The sequence below is a fragment of the Camellia sinensis genome, chromosome 2 (assembly GCF_055761805.1).
Source record: "Camellia sinensis isolate YWXY chromosome 2, ASM5576180v1, whole genome shotgun sequence".
Lineage (NCBI taxonomy): Eukaryota > Viridiplantae > Streptophyta > Magnoliopsida > Ericales > Theaceae > Camellia > Camellia sinensis.
In genome coordinates this window covers 145648381-145661152 of record NC_138962.1, presented here as the reverse complement: position 1 = coordinate 145661152, position 12772 = coordinate 145648381, and the positions used below count along the sequence as shown (strand labels likewise).

At 35.6% G+C, this 12772-nt stretch overlaps 2 protein-coding genes across 2 annotated transcripts in view; one reads left to right on the top strand and one right to left on the bottom strand.

The window, feature by feature from the left end:
* Positions 1-2236: 2236 nt before the first annotated feature.
* Positions 2237-12772, top strand: part of GFAT (putative glucosamine-fructose-6-phosphate aminotransferase) — a 34887-nt gene continuing 24351 nt past the window's right edge. Inside the window, exons 1-2 of the mRNA XM_028228890.2 lie at positions 2237-2781; positions 10234-10406. Coding sequence (XP_028084691.2) covers positions 2568-2781; positions 10234-10406 — 387 coding nt within the window. The 5' untranslated portion in view covers positions 2237-2567. The remainder of the gene's footprint in view (positions 2782-10233; positions 10407-12772) is intronic.
* Positions 6601-8070, bottom strand: LOC145820358 (uncharacterized). Its single transcript, XM_082915755.1, has one exon. The coding sequence runs from the start codon at positions 7860-7862 to the stop codon at positions 6951-6953; it is 912 nt and encodes a 303-aa protein (XP_082771881.1). The 5' UTR covers positions 7863-8070; the 3' UTR covers positions 6601-6950.

Sequence of the window (12772 nt, the reverse complement as noted above, 5' to 3'; positions counted from 1 at the left end):
AAATCTATCTTCACATTTAGATTATTTATAATTTTAAAAATTGCAAAATATAATTTTCGTAAATATAAATCATTTTTTTTACCTTCTATTTATAAAATAAAGGGTAAAAAAATTGTAAAAATTGTAAAAATTAAAAAAATTTTAAAAATTATAAAAATTATATAATTGATTATTATAAATTATTATTATATATAAAAAAATTTATAATCAATTTTTGCAATTTTTATAATCGATTTTTACATACGTATGGCAATAATTTTTATAAATTATTTAAACCATACGTATGTAAGGGTAAAAAATTTTAGGTTATGAATGGTTTGATTTATCATTTAAGTCATTTATAAAAAAATTTACCCTTAAACCATACGTATGTAAATGTGAAGATGGGTTTACTGTAAATGTAAATGTGAAGATACGTATTAAATTAATTACATACGTATTAATTATAAATTTTTATAAATTATTTTTGAATAATACATACGTATTATAAAATGTGAAGATGGGTTTACTGTGAAAAATTTTAAATAAAAAATGTAAAGATTCAAATAATACATACGTATTATAAATTATTATAAAATTTTTTATAATACATACGTATTATAAATTGTTTTTGATTATAAAAATTATAAAAATTATTTTTGATTATAAAAATTTTTATCCTTACATACATACGTATTATAAATCAAACCATTCATAACCTAAAAATGATTTATATTTACGAAAATTATAAAAATTATATAATTAATTATTATAAATTATTATTATATATAAAAATTATATTATTTCAATGCTTGAGTGTTGTGGGTGTGGCCATTGGTGTGTGTGTGTCATTGTGTGGGTTGGCTTTGGTTGGTAGTAGAAACGCCATTTCAAATGGCGTTTTTAAAAAAAAAAAAAAAAAAATTATTATTATATGCACAGTAAAAGCGCTATTTTAAATAGCGTTTTCTTCAGAAATTTTTTTTATGTTAAAAGCGCGATTTGGAACAGCGTTTTCTTAATTAAAATCGCGATTTCAAATAGCGATTTCACTATTCATCAACTTTTGGCCTCCTAACAGTAAAAGCGCGAATAGTAATGGCGTTTTAGCTTAGTTTTGAAATTCCGTCAGAAGTTGACCTAGTTTTGGAAATACAATGAAAAAAAGGCTTATATTGGGAAAAGCCTCCTTGGAGTACTCCTCCATGTGGGCTGGAGCCAACAGTGACTAGCACAACTCTACCCACGCACCTGCGGCTGCACATTGCAACTTGCAATAACACATTCTCATAGACAAATCAATTTTTTGGTCACCCTTTACTCAAGTCGTCTACTTGAGGCAATCCAAAACTCAATCAGTAAGTGTACACAATCAGATTAGCAATATAAACATGATATAATGATGAAGTTGTGATAAAGGACCCAAAATCAAAAGGTCTCTAACTGACAACAGATACGGCTTAACAATCTTACGACCAAAAGCGCAAGACTCAACCACATAAATTAGGATGGGTTTAAGACCTGAGTCATTACGATCTACCCACCTTAAAGAATTTTACCCTCAAAATTCATCTAGATTATAACTACCCTCATCACAACTAGTTGAGCCTCACTTCCAAATACTCGATTACTCACTGAAAAATTTCCTCAAACGTCTATCCAACGCAAACTTGCTTTAAGGAACTCAACATTCTTTCAATCCCTCATCTCACATAAAAAACATAATATTTAATGGCACGACCTACCACACACAACACAAGCTTTAAGAAAGAAGTCAAGTACGGTAAGAATTACCCAACATTGCTATCCTAATGACATTTGTATAAAAAAGAATCGGACGAGCATAATAGAAACAACATTTCATAATAGAATGACTTGGAGCATTGGCTTTTTAACTAAAATAATTAAAAAATTAAAACAGTCAATTACATCTCTCTATTTTTATGTTTTGCATATATATTTTGTTTTAATTTTTAGAAAGTCAATTAAAATAAGGAGAATTTTATTATACAAACCCTCTCATACTATATGCAATCTTAGTTACATTATTTTTTTTTATCTAATTATGATATTATTTTGAAATACTTAATTATAACTCAAAAAAATAAAAATAATTATACCATTTTCTTCTATAATTATAAGATATATAGAGATATATACCATAATCTTTTCCATAAAATAAACACTTTCCAAAAGAATTTTTTTAAAAAATAAAAATCCAAAGTGTGTGCAATTAGAATTTTCCAAAATTCTAGATCTGGAGGAATTTTGGTAATGCCGATCATATCCCCCGTGTGGCGCATGGTAATTGCCAACCGAAGACTGGTCTGGTCTGTACAACCACCCACCAATACCATAAAATCCAAATACAAAGTCAAAGTCCGTCACCTTCCTCGCTCCTGCCTTCTTCCCCATTCTCTCTCTCTCTACATTCTCTTTCTACATAGTTGTACACGCGTGAATTCATACATACATCTGCAATTCAATTCAATTGAACCAGTCTTTGATTCAATTGATTGATGTCGAGGAAGAAGAACAAGGCGTAACAGAAATCGAAGCATCATCGAATCGAAACGGAGGAGAGGAGGATGTGTGGGATATTCGCGTATTTGAATTACAACGTCAACAGAGAGAGGCGTTACATTCTCGAAGTCCTCTTCAATGGCCTCAGGCGTCTTGAATATAGAGGCTATGACTCCGCCGGCATCTGCATCGACTCTTCTTTCTCCTCTCTTCCTCTCTCTCCTCTCGTCTTCCGCCAAGAAGGAAACATCGAATCCCTCGTCAAATCCGTCTACCAAGGTTACTTCTCTCTTTCATCATCATCATCATCTCTTTTGATCTCTTTTGTACATTGATTTATCATTCACTTTCGTTTTATGAAAAAAAAAAAATTTGGGTTTTTTTTGTGTGTGTTTGATTACTGGGAAAATGCAAGAGAAGAATATAATTGAAAAAATTGACTAGTAAACTCTGTTTGGTTGTCGAGAATGTGGAGGAGATGAAAATTAGTCAAAACCCAAATTGTTGGGTTTTTGTCATTTGGGACTGAACAAAATGATAATTTTTACTCAATGGAGCTTGTTTAAGCCAGTTTTACTTCTATTGGAATTCAGAACAACGTGTCCATAACCGTCTATTATCTTTTACTTGTTATTAATTTTCTCAGTAACTAAATGTATGTTTGGTGTTATATATTTAATTTTTGGAGCTTTGATCGTATTTAACTTCTTGTAGCACTGAATTCCTGGGCATTGTTGGGTAGAAGAGTGGACATATACTAGAGCTGTACAATGAAAGCACTAAATACACGCCCACACACACTTACACTGGTATTCATGTAATTAATAAGTTAATTACTTGTACATTGGGTCTTACACTTTTTGAGCCTTATCTTAGTGCATTTCGGTTATGGATGTATCTAGTTTCTAAGCTTTTAGGGACATTGGTTGGTGCAATGGTGTCATTTATAGCCTGGGCTTTGAAGTGTGACATCACAGTGAGAGCTGCAATTTTTTGCAAGCAAAATCACAATTTACCAACACAAATTGGTGGGCCACACTTAGTACCTAAACTCATCTAACTTTAAATTAGAATTCATAATAATGTTTAATGACTTTCCTATGGTGAATATGTTACTCAAAAATCTAAAATGGAGTAATCTGGGATAGTACTAGAAAACTTGGAATAGTGCAGCTGGCAATTAGTTTTATGATGTGCTCAAGCTAAGGGAAGTTTGTAGGGTTAGGGTTTTTAATTGTAAAAGCAAGATTGTGGGTTTCTAGATTGGAAAGGATTGAGTTTGGATTTTTTTTAAGGTGTTTGGCTACTATGGGACTTACACGTAGGTCCTAATAGGTGGACTTGTTGTCCGATAGGTCCTGTGAGAATTAATGGTGTTTTTCATCAAACACTATTAAAAAACGTCACCAATTGTTAATTTTTAGTGACAGTTTGAAAATTGTCACAAAAAATGTCTCCAATTATAAGTTTTAGCAACAATTTAAAAAAATCGTCACCAAAAAATTCACTAATTTTCAAATTTTAGTGACAGATTGAAAAATTCATCACAGAAAAAGTCACTAATTATAAGTTTTAGCGACAATTTATAAAAATCGTGACAAAAAAAAGTCACTAATTGTCAATTTTTAGCGACATGTGCAAAAAATCTTCCCAAAAATTTATTTTTAGCGATTATTTTACTAGAACTCATTTTCAATAGAACTTGATGGGAATGAAGTCAAACTATTAGGACCTATTAGTAGTTTATCCTTAAGGTAGTGATGGTTAGAAATACGGCTGCAACCTAGGAAGTATGGAAGCAGAGACGATAGACACAACGATTTTAAAAAAATCATAGACACAATAGGGATATGACAACAAAATATTTATATATATTTTTATTTGTTATGTATATAAATATTACATCAATAAACAACAAAAAATAATGAAAAGTAATACTAATTTAAGATAAAAAAACAAATTAAATTTAAATCTATCGGAGATTAGATCTATGTTGTGTTAGGCTCTAGGAATCATTGGAAGTCAATTTCTTAACTTCATAATCGTGGTTAGATCTGTGTTACATTGTCAATTGTTTGATATGAGTTCTATATATATATATATATTAAAAAAACAAATTCAACCCTAGTACTTTCAAATATTATAATATGACCAGCAAAATTGACTTAGAAAAATTCAAATTAGACACAATCGTGTCTCGCTGTCCCAAAGCATGTTCCTATCGTGTGCTTTGAAAAATTATTATTAAAAAAATGGATACGCCACGTGGTGTGTCCCATGTGTCCCCACTATGCTCGTGTACCATACGTGTTCAATGTAGCTATGACTCCTCTTTTGAAGTGTCGGCACTTCATAAGCTTCATGGGCTGCAACCAAGGTTTTAAAAATGGGCCATAACTAACGGTTTCGGTAGTTACCATCACCTGTTATGGCCGCTATAGTAGTGTGACTGAAATTCACGGCCGTAATGGCCACCATTGTTACGTGAAGGTCATGATAGTCATTACAGTACAATTATGGCCGTTACGACCGTTATGCTTCTGTTTTTGATAGATTTTGTATATTAGACCACTTATTAGTATTATTATTATTATTGTTAAAATTGATGTATTATTGATTGATGTATGTTATGTTTACAATGAGTCCTATATATAGAAGATTAGAGGAGGTAGGTATGTAGTAGGTGGAGTAGTAGGTGAAGTAGGTGGAGTAGGTGAAGTGGGTGGAGTAGGTGTAGTGGTAGGTTTTGGTAGGTTTTAACAGCCCCCTGCAAACTCAAGGGGGATAGGAACTAACCAACTTGAGTTTGGAGAGAGTAACAAAACAAGAAAATAGACTAATACAGAAAATAAAAGAGGATAGGAGACACTGTATGGTCGTGTCAGACCGGTGGTGAAGACACTGGATGGTTGTGTCATAACGTTGTAGAGGACACTAGATGGTTGTGTCATAACGTTGTAGAGGACACTGGATGGGTGTGTCATAACGTTGTAGAGGACACTGGATGGTTGTGGCAGACCGTTGTAGCAGATAAAGTCTGGACAGTTGACGAGGTCACACCGGACCGATGGAGAAGCTAACCGGAATCAATGTCGGAACAGTTTAGGGGGTCATGTCGGACCGTTGTAAAATACACTGTAGGATGGTGTATATAGGCTGCCCAAATATATATATACATGGATATAGATATATCGAGCCCTCAAAAGTCGCGCCCTCAAAAGGCGCGCCCACTTCATCAAAAGTCGTGCCCGACAGAAAGCGTCGAGCCATCAAAAGGTGAGCCGGAGACGCGGCGAGGCACGTGAGCGACAGAGCGGCGTGTCGGCCGCGTCGTCAGTGTCGATATAAACCAATGCGGAGGCTGTGGAAACCAAACCAGGCTGAAACCTCTGAACATTGTCATTTTGAAACACTCTGTAACCAACCCTTTCTGACAGTACCAGTCGGAAATCGCTGCTTCTCTGAAACACTTAGCAACCCCAAAACATGGCCTCTTCTTCCCGTGGTCTGCTCACTCTCTTTCCCGACCTCAACGAGTCCACAAGAGAGATAACCGGGGCGGTGGCCCGAGAATCCCAACCAAGCGCCCCTGGTTTTGCTCCGTTGAACTTTCCGATGCGGTCTGTGGAGCAAAAAATGGCAGTGCAAACGGATATTGAAGCCAATCAATATTCATTGAAGTCATGTGTGGAAACCATGACTGCAGTCACAAACTTGTCGCACCGGCTGCAAAGTAGGACAAATGAGGTGCAGCAGTTAAACGCCCAACTGGCTCTGCTCCAACGCATGTATAAGGATGCGCGAGCAGAGATAAGTGTGCTAAAGGCGGAAAATAAGGAGCTGAAGCGGAAGGCCACCGTTATGTTCCGATTTGGAGGTCCGCCATATGTTGTAGTGGAGGAGCAGGGTGGAGTGAACGTGCTCGGTGGCGTGGGAAACACGGAGACAACACCGTCAAGGGCCGCCCAGGACGGAGGCAAGAAGAAAAGACCGGCGGAATAGGCGAAGAAGTGAGGTCGGTGGGTGGCCGTCTGCAGAAAAGAAAACAAATCTTTTGGTGTTTTATTTTTATTTTTATTTTTGTTTTTGTTATTTTTTTTTTGTTTTTTTTGTTTTGTTTTGTTGTTTTTTTTGTTTTTGTTTTTTTTTTTTTTTTTGTGTAAAATTGTGATCGGGGTTGATCCCGGAGATGAATAAAATATGGTTTGGTGTGCAAAGCTATATGGTATGAAAGGAATTTGAAAAAGAGTAAAAAGAATGTGAAAGAAAAATAAAGAAAGAAATAAGAAGAATATATTTGAAATCAAAATGAAAGAGGGGGAAAATAAGAAAAGTGGTTCACGTGGTTTCTTGTCCCACGGGTTTGTGAAAATCGGCAATGGTTTTTTTTTTTTTTTTTTTAAGATAAAAAGTGGGGCGGTGGAAAGAAAAAAAATATATATATATATTTATATATATAAGATAAAGAGGGTTTGGGCGGTGGAAAATGTGATGATGGTTTTGAGTGGAGAATATTTTAGAATAGAAAAGGTTATATAATATATTTCTCTCTCCAATGTCCCCAAAAGCTGTCCGAGCATTCTTTTATTTCTATTAACCAAGCTTGGGTCCTCATCCTTTGGCAATACCCTTGGAACATGCTCTGTCGGAGGAACTTCAAAATCCATCTTAGATGGCCTTTGATTGCCATCCCTCCTTGACAAATTGGATGGCTTTCTCTCACTCCGGTTTGCTGTGACACCACCACTGCTACTACCTTCCACGGCTGAATCCTTCTTCTTTGCATTATTTGTAGCCTCGGCAGCATCTTTCTCAGCTTCGATCTCAGCAACGATGGCGTCGATTTCCTCTTCTTCAAGTTGCCGCAAGCCATGCTCCTTCGTCATCACAGCAACTTCAATGTTCTTTCCCCCACTCTCAACAACTTCGAGCAAGGCGCGAATTGCAAGTTTGACAATTTCTTGCCCAGAAGTTTCTTTATAATTTTTCTCCAAAAAATCTCGCATTGAATTAGAGTTTCTCCCAGTTGCATTAGCTTTCCATGCAGAAAAAGTACCTGATGGATCTGTCTGATATAGCGATGGCACACCAGTGTGAGGGTCAAAGCCCACAATCAAAGTTGAAAGAACAAACGGTCTGCCACCACTTTGTGTGTACTTCTGTTGAAGACCATCAGAGGATGGACCTTTGCTGGCACGCAGTGGCACTGCTTCTTGAATGATCACAGCCTCAAGAGCAAAGTGAGGCTGCTTTGAAAGTTGCAGCACAAACATATGGTGACGGAGGCTCTTGAGAGAATCGTAACTCCAACTGTTGCGAGACAACGACTGAGATTCGAAGAACGACGAGAACGCATCCATTTTTCTTGAGAGAGATCGATCGATTGATTCGATTACAAGTTTGTATCTATGTAGGTATGTATATTTATGTATTGATAGAGATGACAGCGGAATAGGTTGAGGTCCGGCGGGCGGCTAAGGTGAGGTTGCCGCCCGCTGGGGAAGCGAAAATACTAGATTCTAAACCTGCTCTGCTCTGATACCATGTTAAAATTGATGTATTATTGATTGATGTATGTTATGTTTACAATGAGTCCTATATATAGAAGATTAGAGGAGGTAGGTATGTAGTAGGTGGAGTAGTAGGTGGAGTAGGTGAAGTGGGTGTAGTGGTAGGTTTTGGTAGGTTTTAACAATTATTATTTTAAAGCTGTTAAAATTATAAAAAAGACGCATAGAGCTTATGCATAAATCTTAGATTTACATGCTTTGAGTGTCTAATCTTAAAGTTCTAGAAGATTTGAAATTTTGAGTTGCTTTGAAGGTTAGATGAACTATTTCTCTTTTCTTTCCAATCATTCATTATTTTGGTTTTTTTTATGAACAAACTTTCGTTACTTTCTCACTTGATTATTTAATTATTATCTTATATCTATTTTGTTTTACATTAAATTTTTTAAACGAAACTTGGATATCTTTTCCTGTAATTTTATTTTACATTAGTATGTTGACATTTTATATTTTGAACTTATGTTTATGAGACTATCATTTTTAATATTAAACCACATTCATGATATTTTCTTTTTCCATAATAAGGGAAACTTCCGTAGTAAACTAATAAAGTAAAAAATTTAAATACATCCAAAAAAAGGAAAAATCTTTATGGTGACTTAAAACTAGTGTAAAATGTAGTACAGTATTGTGTCATGTTTAAAAACTGAAGACGTGATCGATACATTGGGAATCACGAGACATGGCCGTGATTTTTTGATAAATTATTCACAATCCCTTTAAAGCTCAATGATACACAATTTTTACTCCCCTAAACTTAATTTCTCAAATTTTAATTAATATATTGATATTTCTAATGCTTTTTCTATGTGTATACATCTGTACTTCACCAATCGCTTGAAGCTCAATTGAACAGTCACAAAAAGGTAGAAGCTATAATGAATCCCACATTGCTGGTTTACTTTGCCTTTAAGGCATATGTTACACATAAAAACAAGCAGCGAAATTTAGATTTTTCTTTGGGTAGAGGATGAAGCTGTGAGGCATCAACCAGCAAAAGAAGCCTAAGGACTCCTACACCTTTAAAGCTGCTGGTGCCCACAAGGAGACATATGTTAGGCCGAGTGGCACGGCTTAATAATAGTATTTTTTTTGGTGGTTTGAATCGGCCAGTTTGCCCCAGTTTTGGTATTTTATTCTCTTCAAACTTCTTTGTCTTGGTAAGCAGCTGGTTCGTTTGTGATTTTCATTGGTGAAGGTAAAGCAGTGAGTATGATCGGTGGGCCAAAAACCCAAAATGTATTGGCTGATCCACAACAAATTGGCTGAGTTTTAGAGCCATGCTTAAAATACAAGGAACATAAATTAAAGTGAACATTAAAGAAACTTTAAATAAATGTAAATTACAAGTCTACTCAATACCACGGACACTATCCTTTGGACTAAAGGGACTTCTTGGATGACATGGGCCCACATTTTTTGGTTTAGGCTTCTGAAGCATACTATATTTTTAGCAATCAGATTAACTGGGCACCACGGATAATTCTATACTGAACTATGATTATAGTTAATTACTTTCCTAGAACTTTGGTAACCTAGGAGAGAAAATAAAAGAAATGACTATGTAAATTAGGAGAGAAAAGAAAAGATTGTAATTTGTTTCCCATCTTGTTTGGTTAAGATATATAAAAGATAAGAAAAGAAAAGAAAAGAAATGATATCATGTCATATTACCAAATTAATCTTTTATAGGAGTTAGTCTTTTTATTTCTTCTATATCTGAAAGGGTAGTTTTGGTATTATAACAAAATAGTATTTAGTTGGTTTCTTTTCTCTCCCAATCTCTCCACTTTTGGAGAGACTCAAAATAGGGGTTATGAGAGAAATGAGGTTCTCTCAATTTTTTCCCATTTCATTCCATTTCCCTCATCTTTGCTTATCCAAATTAGTGATATTTTCCAAGAGAAATGCATTTATTTATTTTTATTCCCAAATCACCCAATCCAAACGGACTGTAAGTGGGAAATTTGACTTTAAAAACACACTTGTGTATTGAGATTATGGGGCAGTTTGCATAATTAATTTGCTATGCTTGTAGAAAACAAAAGAACATTCTAGGTGGTGTTTTCAATTATATGTATCACTCTTTTAACCTTTCATTCTTTGTAGATTTGTCTGCACGATCGATGTTTAAATTGATCGTGAATTTGGTGTTTTTCAGAGGTTGCCGCTACTGATTTAAATTTGGAGGAATCCTTTTCTATTCATGCCGGAATAGCACACACCAGGTGGGCAACCCATGGGGAGCCAGCTCCAAGGAATAGTCATCCTCAAACCTCTGGTGCTGGAAACGAGTTCTTAGTTGTTCACAATGGAGTTGTCACTAATTATGAGGTTTGCTTAAGATTCTATAGTTAGTTTTGTATTCTTATTTAAATTATGGATTGTGAATTGTGATTATCATAAGCATAACATTTTGCAAATAGATATTCCTCAATACTATCTCAAAGGTGTTATTTGTGTTCATGATACATTTTAATTTTCATACATTAATAGCTCTCCATTATAACATGAATTGCAGTTTGTCATTGGAAGATATTTTGGAAAACTCTTGGTTTGAAACTATAACTTTTAGGTTTTAGAAGTACAACACGAGAAAGCCTCACTCTTCGCACGAAGTAAATAAATCCATGTAACATGGGAATAACAATCAATGAATGTGACAAACCACCAATAACCATAAATAAAAACAACACAAGGACCTCAAACATTAGTATGAATAAGCATAAAGGGAAAAACACTTATTTTATTAACAAAAGGATAAGAAGATCGTTTAAGCTTTGCAAGCTTACAAACATCACAAACAAAATTATTCCTAGGACCATCTTTCATTGAGGAAAAAGTTTCCCTAAAATGCCAAAAGAAGGGTGACCTAGATGATGATGCCACTAATGTGAGATGAAGGGATGATCCAATAGTAACTTGAAGAGCCTAACCAGAGGATGAAGGTAAAGGAGTCACGATATCCAGAAAGTACAGACCACATTGTGCTTTACTACTACCAATCGCTCACCTCCTATCCAGTTCCTGAAAGTCACAATGAGTAGGGAAAGAAGTTACATAACAGCTCAAAGAAGTGGCAAGACTACTAATAGAAAGTAAGTGGAAAATTTAGGCACATGAAGAACAGAGGAGAGAGAAATTAACGGAGAATAGTGAATAGAACCTTCCCATATACAGAAGACAAGGAACCATCAACAACCCTTACCTTATCCTTACCAAAACAAGGAGAATAAGAATAAAAAAGGGTAGGTGACTTTGTCATATGGTCAGTGGCACCAGAATCTACCATTTACGAAGTAAAGAGGAAGCACTAACAGAACTAGGAGGAATACTTGTATGAGCAAATTTCGAAAAAGAAGCAAGTGTAGAAGTTGTGGTAGACAAGTTGAGCCATCAGATGCCTTTTGCAGCTCTTCTGAAGAGTATCAATGTCACTAGTAGAACAAGCAAAAATCTCGATACATGTGCCTTTGAATGCATACCACCACCACGACTAGTACCACGGCCTCAAGTAGGTCGACCATTCAATTTCCAATAGTGTTCCTTATAATGTTTCTCTTTGCCACAATGATCACAATTGAGTAGATTACGATCAACAGAATTACCCAGACCTCCAAACTTAGGCTGACTTGCTTTACCGTCTCAAGCGATAGGGATAACAACGAAAGTAGAGCAATCTTGATGAGAGGAATGTACCAGGGCACTACATCGACTCTCCTCTTGCTAAACAATCGCATAGGCTCCTTGCAAAGTGGAAAACGGAGCTCGACCTAACACTTGCATGGTACCTAGATCTGATCATACTCCAAGTTAAGATTGGCAAGAAAGTCATAAACTCTCTCCTTTTCTACTGTCTGTTGAAACCAAGTGGCATCTTCAGAACAAATTGCCTAAAAGTTCTTTCTAAGATTTCGGTCCTTCTGATTCAGCCCCTGAATCTGTTATCATAATTCATAAGCCTACGCATCATTGCCTTTCTATAAATGTCTTTCGCCATTGCAGTCCAAATCTTATGAGCAGTATCTAATATCACAGGAGTTAGTAGGTTGGATGCAATTAATCAACCGGTCATAACTAGAGCATTCTCTGAAAGCCACTGAGTCCTGGCAAGCCCATCTTCTGGAGGTTCCTTGAGTACACCAATGATATACCCAGTCTGGTGATGTGAAGCAATAGCCAGACTACATGAACAATACCAAATTAAGTAGTTGGTACCATCCAGTTTAACAGGGCTGGTCTGAACAGATGGGCTATCTTCAAGGATCACAAAAGGACTCAACCAACTCTCCTCCTCACTAGCCTTGTTATCCTTACTACTTTCAGCCATCTGTACAAAGAACTAGTACAAAAACAATCACATGACTATTGGAATGGTGTACAAGGAAAAATTGACTCAAGCAAACCTCAACACCAACATAACATATAATTAACCAAAGAAAAGCTAACAAGTTTAACAACTCAAATAGGTGATGATGAAATGAAAACAACTCAGCAACTCATAGAGAAAGCCACCGAAGCACACTGTTCCATACATATAAACAAACTTGAACACTGTAGACCCTAAACAAGGGACAAAGCTCCACATTAGATGGTAGGGACTGCCTCAAATGTTCAAATCGGCATCTAGGGAGGGTGTTCCAACCAAAAGTTTCGTCTCAATCCGACCCAATCACTTATTCAAGGAAAATCGACCATTT